The 14,607-nt window shown below is 39.0% G+C and overlaps 1 protein-coding gene across 1 annotated transcript in view; it reads left to right on the forward strand.

Moving 5' to 3' along the window:
- The window catches only part of LOC124881940 (nesprin-1-like), a 113,575-nt gene that overhangs the window by 66,303 nt on the left and 32,665 nt on the right, over window positions 1-14,607 (forward strand). The window contains exons 56-66 of the mRNA XM_047387931.1: window positions 570-713; window positions 3,041-3,271; window positions 5,666-5,809; window positions 7,297-7,410; window positions 8,901-9,062; window positions 9,429-9,623; window positions 9,706-9,879; window positions 12,003-12,194; window positions 12,814-12,945; window positions 13,062-13,162; window positions 14,389-14,539. Coding sequence (XP_047243887.1) covers window positions 570-713; window positions 3,041-3,271; window positions 5,666-5,809; window positions 7,297-7,410; window positions 8,901-9,062; window positions 9,429-9,623; window positions 9,706-9,879; window positions 12,003-12,194; window positions 12,814-12,945; window positions 13,062-13,162; window positions 14,389-14,539 — 1,740 coding nt within the window. The remainder of the gene's footprint in view (window positions 1-569; window positions 714-3,040; window positions 3,272-5,665; window positions 5,810-7,296; window positions 7,411-8,900; window positions 9,063-9,428; window positions 9,624-9,705; window positions 9,880-12,002; window positions 12,195-12,813; window positions 12,946-13,061; window positions 13,163-14,388; window positions 14,540-14,607) is intronic.

Consider the following 14,607-nt stretch of genomic DNA (forward strand, 5'->3'; position numbering starts at 1 on the left):
TAGATTCTCTAAACATTAATGCTCTGGTGCTTTAAATTCCTCTCTGTAGTGTTTCAACAGGCCTTTTCAGGAATGTTTGTTTTCTTTCGCCCCACATCAGGGTAGTATTTGTCTTCAGACCTTTGGTTCTGAACTGCTTTTTCTGTCAAGTTGAATAGCTTTTAGAGGCAACAAAGGACCGATTCCTCAAGTGCCCCAGCCATTTTCATACCAAATGCATCTTTTTCAACAAGAGATGAAGCCACAAAATAAACCATGTGTTTTCCGCTTGAAAATTTATTCATACCTCCTTGAATCTTTCTGCATTTTTTCACATTATACCCCAAACTTCAGTGTTTTTTATTGAGATTTTTTCTAGATCAACACAAAGTAGTATATAACTGTGAAGCTAAAGATAAAGCATTCACTGTGTTGAAAATTGTTTGCATTTGTATTTTGCCCCCTTTAATCTGATACCCCTAAATAAAGTCTTCACATCTTTATAGACAGGACAGCAAAGAAATTTCCCCTCAAGATGTTTTAAGCTGCGTGTCACAATGATTTTTAATTCAAAGTGTTGCCTTCAACAGGAGGCGGTGGTTCAGTACGACCAGTATGAACAGGAAGTAAGGAATCTCCAGAGATTAATCGAGGATGCTCACCGCATCATTCAGGACAGGCCCGTTGCCACCAACAACATCCAGGAGCTTCAGGCTCAGATTCACCACCATGAGGTATTTCTTGGGGTTTTTCTTTGCTTTTCTGCTCAGTAGATTGCCAACGTACAAATGTTTTCTACCCTAAAACTATGCAACATCCATGGTAAAATAATCCTTTACCTCTTCTACTGGTTGTTGAGCTTGATCTGACTGCAGAACTTGTAAAAAACTACGAATAAATTAGTTAATAACAAATTAACATGCAATGAGGAATTTGTCCTGCACCATTTTAGCTATATAGATGTATTTCATGAGCTGTGTGGGGCATTTTAGTAGATGCACTGTTGGAATCTATCGCAAGACTGTTAATTACACTTTGACTATTTGTAATATTTATACAAATGCTCGAAATCCTCTGACCTGTTGACTTTGAAAAGTTTCTCATATTTCTAGTGTGAAATTTCACAATAATAGAGTTTTTACTGAGTGGATCTTAGGACGTTTACCAAATAGAGCCTTTAAAATAGAACATAAATCTGTTGACATATTTGCTAGCAATATTTTTGCAGGGGTACTTACTGGAAAATGTAAAACCTGATTTTATGTAGTTGCTTCCATTCAGCTGCTGGGGCTGAAATATAAGGTCAGATTCTGTGGGGTTCACTGGGCAATGCATTTCTGTGAGCCTTAATTTGTGTAAGAGTGAACTTGCTTTCTTGTTGGAACAAAATTGGGATTCCCAACGGTAGGGTTTTAAACCCCTCACTGGATATCGAAAATATAATTTAATTCTGCAGAATAGGACATTTAACCTAAACCATTAAAATGATCCCTAGCTAGAAATATAATGCCTGGCAAAAGTATTCACTCCCAACTGGAACTTCAGTTTGTCATGTTAATAATCTAAAACGTTTGGCATGCCTTTATATTTAGCCCCTTTTTCTGATACCCCTTAAATAAAATTAGTGAACACTCTGAAGGTTTACAAATCTATCAGCTTTGGAAGGTGAACCTTCGTCTCAGTCTGCAGTGTTTTGCAGCCTCGAACAGGTTTTCCTTCAGGATTGCCCAGTATTTTGCTCCATCCCATCAACACTAACCTGCTCCCCTGTTAACAATAAAGGAAAAGATCCCCAGAGCATGATGCTGTCACCACTATTTTTCACTGTAGATCAAAGAACTGAGAGCAGGAAGGGAAATTGAGTCGTGTTTTTTACACTAACTTCAAAAAAGAGAAGTAGAGATATTAACTGCATCTTAAATAAAACTTGTGACTGAGTCAGACTAGTTTCAGTCATCCAGATGCTCTAATTTTAAAAACATAGTGGCCATTAATTGACGTGGAAAATTTAATCCAGTGTTTTGTTATAGGGAGATTTAATGTTGGGCTTGTAGATGATGGCATTCCTTTCTTATCTGATGGAGCTTGCACCTATATCTACTTAGGTAAAATGAAATCTCAGCTTTTGAACCATCATGCTTTTTGTTGCATTTTCTCTTAGCTTTGGTAGCAGTAGCAGTCAGCTTTGTGTTTAATGTTTCATGCGGAGCAAAGGTAGAGTCATAAATCTGCAGAGATTAAATCTCTTTACAATAAAACACATTTTTATTACATTTTAACATTCCCTTCTTGGATCTGACAGATTTATATCGTCTCTCCGTGGTTGAGAAAGGATACAAGTTACTTGTTATTGCATTCTAACTCACATTGACAGTATGATTATGTCTGTGTTTGATCTTTAAGCTGAGCTGCACTCTGCTGGCCTTTTGAGTCACATGACCTGATTATCAGTGCATTGACCATCTGTGAGGCAGAGGGAGTAGAGGGAGGAGCTGTAATGTGAGGCCCGCTCTGTCATTCTCCCTCCTCTGAGCAGCCCCTCTCTCCTTGCAGCTCCCTTTTGTTAACAGGAATCCGCTCTGCCGATAGGCGGAGACTGGAAGCGGCAGGCGAAGGAAGGGGGAGGGCGGGGATTTTAGCAGTGAGATCACTTCCTGTTTTCTCTTCCTTGCCATTTGTGTATATGTGTACAAGAGGGAGTGTCTGAGGGATTTTGAAGTATTTCTGCAAGGGTCTCTGCCTCAACCAAACATCCTGTCTGTTCAGCTTCATCGATCTGAGTCAGGCGCCTATGTGCTGCTCTGATTGGCTTAGAGACCCAGAGAGAGGAAAAACTGGGAGGGAGCCAGTTCTATTCTCCTCGTACACTTATCCACACTGTGAAGCTGAAAGAGTCAGAGGAGAGGAGAGAATGTGTCCGGCCAAACCAACTCTTCCTTTCATCAGGATCCTGCTTTAACCAGAGTTCTTGGTCATCTGCTGTGGGCTGAACCTCACTCTCCTGATCCTTGAAGAGGGGGGTTGGTGATGGTCTATTCTCTTCGGGGGGATGTTTTGACAGGAGCTGAACCAAAAGATCCGTGGCTACCAGGAGCAGATCGCCTCTCTCCACTCCAAGTGCAAGATGCTGACAGTGAAGGCCAAGCACGCCACCATGCTCCTGACCGTCACCGAGGTGGAGGGCCTGTCTGACGGCATGGAGGAGCTGAGCGATGAGGAGCTGGCCAGCGTTGTGGGAAACACCGGCTTCTCTGCCAGCAAGCAGCTTCCAGCCCATCCCTCTGTCATTATGGTGAGTGAGAAAGCGTCCGAATCTGATATGCACAAAGCAACACATCTGAACATTATTTGGTGTGTGCAGAAATTTCCCATAGCTGTTTGGAAAGTCTTTCTACCCAAGACTACTTTGCAAAATGCTCTGAAGTTAAAAATATTTTCAGCAGTAGTGTGTATGCTAAATTGCAGTTTGTGGAGGCTCATGGCTTGTAGTCTGCTTTAAATATCCTCCATCAACTCTTTCATGGCTTTAGGATGAATTAGTTGTTAGTGTCTTCAGGTAATCTCAGACTGGCTGATGAGGGGGTATACCATCTGTCACAGAACTACTTAACATTCTTGTCAATAAAAATATTATATCTTATCGATTTGAGTGTATGATTGAGGTTGTAACGCTGACACTAACACAATTTCTGCTGAGTCCTATTTCCAGACCTAAAGGGTTGAGAACTTTATACTTAGCTCTCACCTTTATGTTTTAAAGGGAGAGGGGTAGGGAGAGGGCAAGGGGTCAGAGGCTTTCCAACCATGAAAACAGAGATTTTTTAGGGGAATACTAGGAGCTGTGCTTGGAAATACACTCACAAATGTATATATCAACTCACAATAACCAATATCTAGATTGAAGCATTAGAATGAATGTATTATGATGTATTTTGTTTAATATCAGTGGCCATTCTTGTCAATAACCAAAAAAAGAAGAAATATCACAGTATTCCTCTGTTATAACATATAGTCATAAGAGCGAAACCTTTTGTTTTTTAATGAAAAAATAAACATACCAAGTATTTCAAACTTGTACAGACTAAATCTTCTGGGGAACCATCAGTTGATGCTCATTCTGTGTCCCTTGAACACAAAAAGTGCTCTTTTACTGATTGCATAGCTATATTATTTATTGATACATTCTTTTCAATTTTGTTTTATCTGTGCTCTTATTAAATTGTTATTATACATAACAAATGTTAATGAATTCTTTGAATCTTCAACCCCCTCATTGCCAGTTTTAGCTACGTTTAGCTATTTTTTGTGTTTCATTAACAGGAATAAAAATGTATTTACATTTTTACATACTAAACCCTCTGTAGATAGCTTTATATAGTATTGCAGGGGAAGGAGTATGACTAGGGGAAGGGATAACCCTAAGAAATGGGATTCAACACCACGAAGGCTTCTCTCCTACGTACCTAAAATCTACACAAAAGAAAATGATCCAGAATAAAATTTTCTCTGTTTTATTATTATTTATACATGGAAACCGTTTTACTTTTTTAGCAGTCTTATTTCTGTTTCACAAATACTTTGATTTGTCTCCTCATTTTAATCGACATTAGCCTAAATTGGTCTGCCTGAGCAGAATAATATTTTTTCCCCTCATTATTAATCACTTCTGTTTCTTTTCTGCATGTTTCTCAGAGGTTGATATTTCCTTGGTTCCTTGCCTTGTCACAGTTGTTTGTGATGCATTTAGTCTCCACAGGACAGGAAACAGGATATGACTGTGAGAGTCTCTGTGAAAGCAGTACATGAACAGCTTTCATGTCTGTTACTGGTGGTGACTGGAAGTGCGCTTAAACCATAGATTTTTGATGGTTAAACATCATTATGTTTATTTTAGTAAATCTCGCTGTATGATACGGGTAAAATGCTTGTGCTCCGATGGAGTCTGTTGCTTTTTATTGCATCATAAAGCCAAGGTAAAACAAAAAAACCTCCTTTGAATGTGCCTATGTCCTGTGTCACCAGGCTGACTTTTGTTTGCTTGGCTCACATTTCAGCTCTGCTCCTTTGCTGAAGCATGCAGGCATGTTGAAAACTGTGCTGCTTCTAGGACAACTGCCACTACTTTATCTCCTTGTCCCTGTTAGCTACTGTAAGCTAGGCTTTAGGTATTTACGATCATGGAGAACTTTACATGTACTTCTACATCAAACAACACATGTAAAGGTCTCATATTTTTGCAGAAAAAGCGGTTTCTGTGGTTCTGAAACCGTTACTCTATAGTATGTGGGTGTGTGGTGTGAACAATCACTGTGTGTATACCTACAGCATGTGTCAGCATCCGGGTGAAGGACATTTCTTTACCCTGTTCTGTATCTTCAGTCATTTTCCCTGGGATCTGGTGTGTGCAGACATACTGCAGTGTTTGATTTCAGTACCAGTAATCTGATCATATCAGTGTGATATTTGATTACTCACTACCTAATTAATCAGCAAGATAATTACTCCTTGCCTAATGTGCTCTACCCTGTTAATTTGTATGCTTTCTCTTTTTTCTCCCTCTTCATTTTTATATCTGTCTTCTATTTGATGTGGCTCTTTTCTGTTGGCTCGCCCCTCCCTTGTCCTCCCTTCGCATGCTTGTTTCATGTGTTTGTTTTTTGGTGTGCGGTTGCGTATCTGTGGTCAGATGACAGCCGGGCGCTGCCACACGCTCCTCTCCCCCGTGACAGAGGAGTCAGGGGAGGAGGGCACCAACAGCGAGGTCTCCTCACCCCTTGCCTGCCGCTCCCCCTCTCCAGGGGCTAACACTGCTGGCATTCCTCTTAACCAGGTACTCGCAAATCCCACCCCGGTAATCCTCATCCTACCCAGCTTCCATTACTGAGCAACCACCATCTGTTTAAGAAGCAACTGCAGAAACATTTGAAACCTCTTTAGCTTGAAAACTGTGTAAATGTCCATTTAATTACTTTTGTTTTAGAGTATTAAAGAGAATTCTCTAAAGTGACATTCAAAAAGTTATTAATATCTGACCTGGAGTAGATACTCTCTTGGTTCCTTCATTTAGTATAAATCTAGATTAGTTGGTCCCACAGAATGACGCTAACTGCTTGTCCGAAAGGAACAAAGACCTTCTTAAAACAACTATAATCTCAAAAACGTCATAGCAGGTGATGTAAACATTATTTTATGAACCTTTAAATGTTTTCATTTGACAGTTATTTACGCCGAATCTTGTAATTATCTACCTCTGAAATGAAAGTTCGACGCAATACATCACCAGATTTTTTCCAGTGTGTTTCACAGAGGAAGATAACTGCCTCCTACCTTCATTTCAAATGTAAATAATCATCTGCTTGTCCCCAAAATAAACATCACAATTTCAGTCAGACTTAACTGTATCGTTGTTCGAATTTAGATGTTAAGCAAAAATAGAATTAATAACTAGAATAAGTTCCTCCTTCCTGATGGCAGGAAAGTGATGATTACTTCTATAATATTTTGGAGATTGTATTTGTTTAGGAGTTTAGACATTTACTTTGTCTTTGTCCCTCTCTGACTAGCTGTCATGGTTCAGCTAATCTGGATTTATATTAAGATGCAAAAAATGTTTTCCTGCAAATAAGATATAACCTACTTATAACCTTTTATATTCCTTTTCTCTCCTCTACAACCGGACACAGTGGATGTTTGATTCAGTCGAAGATGAACTGCTGTGTCTTTGTTTTATTTTATTAGCATTGTGTCTCATATCTGTTTTGCCTACTATTTTGATAATCTGTCTGTGTTTTGCTGCAGCTGTACTATTTTGTGTCATTTATAATATTCAGTTTGTGAAGTGTCACTGAACCCAGCGGCTGAGAGAACAAAAGCCTATAAGGTCAATAATAAGGAAGTGGGCAATTTGGAAAGTGACAGCAGGAGTGTCATGAGTGTAACCTCATTTAATGAGCCCTTGACAGGAAGCTGATTAGACAACAGGAAAAACACCAACAGATTTACCTCACCTGTCATGCAGCAAGGTTGTCCCTCCCTTTGTGGTTGTGTAACTATTTTTATTAACCATTAAGTTGTGATTTGAGTTAAGCTTTTAGCTTTGCCTCCCAGGTAAATGTACAGGCCTGTACAGTTGAATAAAAGGTAGAATGTTTTAGGTATTGGATATATTTTAGGCAGGCCAAATATGTCATATTTACACAAAGATAACTATGTTAAAAGTTGGTTGTAGGTTTAGAGACATGAGGGCACATTGTAGTAAACAGAATACCATATCGTACCACATATACCAGCTGTGCTTGCTGTGTTGTTGTGCCACAGAGTCGAGGTGCCCTCAGCAGAGCGCCGCTCCAGGACCTGTACGACCCATCCATGGAGACAAGTGCTGCTAACTTGGACGATCTGCAGAGATCCTGGGAAACACTCAAGAATGTGGTATGTTACTTCTTCAGCGTCATTTTGCTGGATAAAATCAAATATGGACACTACCAATTCTCTTTTTATGCCACAAACAGGGAATACAATTCAACAAATGTAATTGTATTGATTATGGAGCCAGATGATGATTTTAAAAAAAGTTTATGCACTGAAAAGCATAACTTTATAGCTAATAACAGTGGATATTATGGACTTACCATTCTGACCATTCTGTCTCTAAAGAAGATACATAACCAGATTTGTAACAATAGATCCTTGAAACTCTACTCACATAAAATCCTCTTAAAATAATAAAATAAAATAATAATAATTAATAAGATCCAGATTTAGAAAAATCCAGCCTTTAATTTGCTATTATTTATTCAGTGGAGAAAAGAATAATCTAATAAGCCGATAACGTTTTAATTTCACCCATCTCACTAGTATTGGGACTCCTGACCGTTCCTATAAAACAAATATAACTTATGCATTTGTGATCAGTGTCTAGGAACCTTTAATTTTTAATTAATCCAAGATTCTGTGTTTCTATGGGGTATAAACATGACGTAACACAGAAGGCTGATTCTTGTAGCCACACAAAATGGGAAAGGCAAGAGAACATTCCATTCAAGTAATGCAGATATTTATACTTTTTTAATAGCTACCAATCTAAACCTCTCCATTTCTACAGTAATAATAAAAAGTTTAAAACAACTGGAACAAAGAAGACTAGACAAGGAGCCATAATTTTGTATTTTTTGCCCACACAAACGGCAAGCAGAATGGTAAGGGAGGTGAAAAGAGTTCGCTATTAGAGAACTGTAGCAAAGAGTGGCATCTTGGAGTCACCAAGTCTCCACAACCTAAAGATACTATATTTATGCCAACCTGTTGATTGGGAGGATTTCCAGGAAAAAATGTAATTTCTGTCCTACCATCATCAAAGTAAACATGTAGACTTTGCTAAACACGACTGTGACTTTTCAACCACAAACTCTGAGTGGGTCAGGTGGAAAACTAGATAAATGTGGTGAAAAGCACCTCATGCTTACCATAAATTATGGTGGAGGATCTGATACTGTGGGTCAGGTTTTTTTTTTTTCAAAGGCAATGGGAACCTTGTTAAAGTACAGGCCATCAAGGAAGTCATTGAATTACCAGAGATTTTATATAAAAATCTGGTAGCTTCTGGCAGAAAACTGAAAATGGGTCTTTTCACAGATTTCAAAGATGATCCAGTCTTTTAACTGGGTAATGATTCTAAACAGATGACCAAATCAACATGGAAATTGTTTACACGACACAAAATCAACCTCCTTCCTTGGCCGCCTCAGTCCACAGACCAACAATCTGTAGAAAAACATTTGAGCTTAAATGATTTAAGAACCAGGGATCCTGTTAAAACATAAAAATAAAGATTTCTATTGTGGCTTATTTAAAGGTTAGAACAATTTTCTTTACTTAATCTGGTGAGTAATTTGGTATTGGCTTTGTTTATCTCTTAACAGATAAGTGAGAAGCAGAAGAGCCTGTATGAAGCCCTAGAGAGGCAGCAACATTATCAGGAATCCCTCCAGTCCATTTCCACCAAGATGGAGTCCATCGAAGGGGCACTGAATGAGGGCCTGGAGCCTAACAAGACCCCTGAGAGCCAAATGGCAGCCCACCAGGTTAGAAAGAAACATTTAGGATGTTGAGTTCATGCACTAGATAAAATCCTGGAGAAGCAGAATGCAGTGCAGAAAGGACTGTAGACTGTTTGAGACAACGAAAGTTGTTAAAAAGATGGCTGTGTGAAGACAGAATCAGTGAAGAAACTAACATTGCACTTGGAAGTGCAATGGTTGCACAGACTGCATGGCACCATTCTTCATTGCTATGCCAACATCACAGCTACAGCAGACAGTTTCTTTTTGCAACACCACTATTGGGCAGTTTGAGCAAGCTGTCTCTCTGCTTTCTCTCCATCTCCATTCCTTTCATTAATTCCCATCGGTCTTTTAGATTCTCACATTTCTGTCTCTCAATCTGCGCAGGCTCTTATGGATGAGATCCTGATGCTGCAGGATGAGATCGGTGAGCTGCAGACGTGTTTCTCTGAGGAACTGGCAGACAACGACGGTGATGGGAAGGCTGGGGACCAAATGGCCCTGAGGTCGACTCTAACCGTACTGGGAGAAAGGATGGCTACTATTCGCATGAAGGCATCCGGAAAACGGCAGCTGCTGGAGGTAGACACCACACAATCTTTGTTCTAATTTGCTGTAATCCTCACCTGGAAATCCAACATCCTTCATATTTTGACCTCTGAAGGAGAAACTGAGTGAACAGCTTGAGGAGCAGAGACAGGAGCAGGCGCTGCAGCGGTACCACAGCGAGGCAGAGGAGCTGGACCACTGGCTTCTAAGCACTCGTGCCACTCTCAGCTCTGCCCTTCAGCCCCAAAATGAAGACATGGACATGGAGGAGCAGCTCATCGACTGTCAGGTCAGACTGAAATTTTCTGGCCTCTTTAAATCTGTACATTTTTGACAGCATGAAAGAGTCTATACTTGATTTGTTAATGGTTAAAGGGGTAATTTGCCACTTTTTTTGCTCTTCTGACACTTGCTGTCTTTCCTTCCAGAAGGAAAAAATATTTTAAAATCAGGTAACACTAGTGTGTGCTTGCCTATGCTTATTTGAGAGTGAACTGTAACAAGATAAACGGTCTGACTTCACTGTTCCAGAAATAGCATCTTTCCATTGTTTCATTCTCTTGGTATGATGTTACTGTTACTATTTTAGCCCAACCTAAACTGCTAAGTTAAAGGAACTTTCTCCAAATTGCAACGTCTGAGCTCTGCTGAATATTGTTCCTCTTCTTATCCATGTTTCTATTGTAGCAACACCTTCATTTGTGAGATGAGGATGCAACTGTATTCTTAGAATGTTCTAGCTTAAAAAAAAAACAACTGAAAGTGAACATATCAGAAATTTGCAGAAGAGGGATGACGTTACCAATAAAACACCAAAAACGTGCATCAATGCATGACACAATGGCTCCCTAAGAAAAAACTATTGAAAGTCTAATGCAAAGATTTGTGATGCTCCAGTGAGGAGGAGGAGGAAATAAGGAGAAATGTTGTTTGAGTGCAGTAGCTTGGAAACCTAACAGACCGGAGCCCTACCCAGAGATTTAAAAGAGCTCTGCAGTGAGTCCAGTCTGCCTATAATTCCTGTCAGTAGAGAATAGCTGCTTGTGACAAAACATTTAATGTAAAGAACTAAAATTCTGGAAGTATTTAAGTAGACTTTTAAACGTCTGCCCCAGAACTAACCAGTATTGTTACTTTTATGCACATGGGAATCAGCTGTCCCTCTTCCCCTAACAACTGGGTTAGCAAAATAATCTATATTAGCGAACGGTGATTGTGAAACTGAGCCACAGCAAATGGAAGCAGGGGAGAGTTTGTTTTCTGCACATAAGTGAATATTTTTCTTGGTTTATACTGACAATGAACACACAAAAAGTAAAATCCAACATAAACAAAGCATTTTCTCACTTGAAAAATGTATTCTTACAAAAAATACCCAAGATTGTCTCAGGGGTCTGGCTGCTAAAGCTATTTGTCAGGGCTTTGACAGGAACTAATTTGTGTCGTTGTTCCTTCACTTAAACCTAAGATTTAAATTTTTTCTAATCATGAAGCAAAATGGGTTTTAGGCAGATATACTTTTTTGGTGGGTGAAAAGAAAAGCATCGTCTTTCCTTGCTTGCGCTAATGAATCTCAGCCACTTTACCAGCGTATCTGAATCTTTGCGGAAAGTAACAGTGCTCACGTCCTCCTTTTCTGTGTTGCTAATAAACAGTCATATTAGAAAGGTCAGTTTTTGTATAAAAAAAACAACAATACATTTTCTGTTTATAACAACCGTATTATTATTTTTATTATGAGTATTATAAGGTATGAGCGTAAAGAAATATGGTGGAGGGACTCATGCAGGGAATCAACAGCTAAAAAATAAATTAATCTTGTTATTAATAAGAATACATGCAGTATGTTGATGTTTGCTACGTAATAATGGAGGATAGGAACAGGATGTGAAACTACAGCATAAATCAGGATATTAACCTTTCTTTCCAGTTTTGTTTTATTTATTCTCATTCTCTATCCATTAAACATCCACGGTTTGTTCATCTAAACTGTTAATTTAAAACCCTTTCAGCTGATCTTGTCATGGTTTAGTACTTATATGGTTTATTTATTTTAAACCTTTAAGTATTTACTGTTTTTTACTTTATGGTTTCCACCTTGCTTCAGAACAAACCATAAAACTTAATAAATGTAAACTCACTTAGCATCAGAAAAAGTGAAATGTATGTAATTCATATTAAAACATCCTAAAGAAAGCTTATGTGGAAACTGGCACTGGTTAAATAATTTTCCATTCCAGTTCTTGGTACCTTTAGTGGTTTGAATGAGAAAAGATTGGCTGTTTTGTCACATTTTCTTCCCTTGATGAATTAAGTAGGAGTCTATGGGAAACGAAGAAAGCCTAGGCAGGTCGCCATTGATGAGATGCTGCATGTTATCATTGTTGTTAACTTCAACTCTTCTGCTTTTAGAACATGCTCTTTGAGATCGAGCAGAAGGTTTCCTACCTCTCAGAGCTGTCTGTCCACAGCGAAAGCTTGCTGTTGGAGGGTCGTGCTGAAACCAAGGAAGAGGCGGAGCAGCTGACCTTCAAACTGCGCTCCCTCAAAGACAGCCTGCTGGAGTTGCAGCAGATGCTGCAGGACAAGCAGGTCGATATACAGGTGAGATCAGAAACCGTATATTCTGCCTGACCTCCTTTCTTTCTCCTAGTTGTGGTTTTTCCTTGTGCTAAACTGCCTCACACTGAGCTAGAACAACAGACAATGGCCACATTGTGTAAAAACATTCATTCTTCTCATACAAGTCCGCCATTTCCTTCTGTGGAACAACAGCTGTGTGTCATAGTGTGCCTCCAACAAAAAGATGCTAACTCATCACATGCAAACATTAAATGCAAAGCCTCAGGTCTGTTTTTTATGACACAACATTTTGTTTGTTTGAGGAAATAGGATATTTAATTTTAAAAACCCTCCCACATTAATACATTTAAAAACGAAACCCTATGAAGTGAGTTTCATTCCTGCCTTAAAGCCTCTTCTATAATATTTCCTAATTAGTAAATTACAACCAAAAAAATTACAGAGCAACTTTTTTTTTGTAATGCTGATAGCCATTTTTAATTGGTAAATATGTTTAGGTATTGCACAAACCTAATTATTTAATAAAACATTTATTTAACTGTGCCACTGGCCTTCCTCCTGCTACTGACATAGCAGCATTTGCAGTTGGAGGCTGTTTTTATGAAACATATTTATCTCCAGCATGTTTTTTCCCTCCCAGGGATCATTACAGGAGCAGGAGGATAGTGAACCAGACTCCTCACTGTCACAGAGTCCAAATGTCCAGGACTGGTTATCTCAGGCCCGCTCAACACGCTCCCAGCAGCACCATGACAATCTGCTGAGACAGAGGGTAAAAGCGATCTCTTTTATTTCATATTGATAAGGCCTCCTATCTTTGAAACTTCTTTAAAATCGATTTAATAATAGAAATAGATTTCATCTTTGAAATGATCTGATATATTTCAGGAGCTGCAGGAGCAAGTAGAGAAGCAGAGGAAGCTGCTGCAATCTGTAGCCAGTGTCGGGGAAGAGTTATTTAGTCAACACGGGACAACTAATGGAGAAAGGTGCTTTGATTTAAATCTGTATCAGTGTTGCACTTACATCATGAGAAATTGAAAAGTGAAAGCCAACAAACACTACAGTTAGGTTAGGTACTAAACAGACCTGCATGTCGTTAGGTGTTTTAAGGCCTTATAGGTGTAAATAAAGTAGGAGTGATAAATTAGGCACATATAATATTGATTTGATATGTAATATATCCTGCTAAATATGTGTCAAAAGCCTTGAAATAAATGTTTCTTTTACTGTAAAAGCAGCCTTTGTGAGTACATTTTGCTCACATAATGGGGAAAAACACCATATAAAGAAGAACACCATGTAAAGAAATAATTGTTTTTGAACTCTATACCCCTCCTGTTAACCATTACTGAAACCCCTTTTTGCCAACAGGATAGCAATTCTATTTCTTATAACATTTCACAAGGTTGGAGCATTCAGAGAGAGGTCTTTGTGACTCTTCCTCCTTTCTCAAGCTCTCTAGATCCTCCAGCACAGCACACGTTTTCTATGGGATAATGGTTTGGTATCTGTGATGGCCATAAAAGAATGTCTATTCTCAGTCTGGTGAACGATGTCTGCGTTGATTTAACCGTATGTTATGGATCGTTACTCTGCTGAAAGGCCTGAATTTCTTTCGAAGACAGAACACTTTTTTAATTAAAATGTCCTTGAATTTCAAAGAGTCAAGATGCCATTAACTCTTGCAAGGTTCCCAGGGCCTTTGAAAGAGAAAAAGGCCCATGGCATCACTGACCCTCTGCTTTACCTAACAGTGGGCATGAGGTGCTTTTATTTTCTTTCACACCAACTCCACCTGGGGAGCTTATTGCGGATAAGCTCGATGTTAGTCCCTTCTAACTAAATGACAGTTCCAGTTCCTTGTGAAGTCTTTATGCTTGCGGTGATTGGACAGAAATGTTTTTTTCTGCCATACCTTTCGCACAACCTGCTAGCATGTCCATTGGGTTAAAATTATGAATAAAAAAAAAATCATACAGTTACATTTATATTATAGGAATTGTTTAGGTTGCCACTGGTAATTGTGTCAAAATCAACCTTTTCTTAACATGGATTTTTTTCCCCTCTTAATACATGTACATTGACTTCAAGCATTACCAACCACATTTTGCTTTAAATGAATAAGGTGTTAGATCACACAGCATTGTTTGCATTGTCACATGACGCAGAGGAGACATGTTGGCATCTAATAAAAACCTTCTTCTTCCCACAGTGAGGAGTCTGTCCCTGGTGGAGTGCTGCTGGAGACTGAAACCTTGTCTCCGCTGGATCAGCTGAGGCAAAGATGGGAAATACTGAATAAAGATCAGAGCACAAAGTTACAGCTCTCCCTTAGCTCCCTGGAACAAGACCAGCTCAGTCCGGTATGCATGTCAGATGCTGGGGGTTTTAATTTTCTGTGATATTTTGAGAAAAGTGACTTGTTTTTGAG

Source organism: Girardinichthys multiradiatus, chromosome 15, assembly GCF_021462225.1.
Source record: "Girardinichthys multiradiatus isolate DD_20200921_A chromosome 15, DD_fGirMul_XY1, whole genome shotgun sequence".
NCBI classification, from domain to species: domain Eukaryota; kingdom Metazoa; phylum Chordata; class Actinopteri; order Cyprinodontiformes; family Goodeidae; genus Girardinichthys; species Girardinichthys multiradiatus.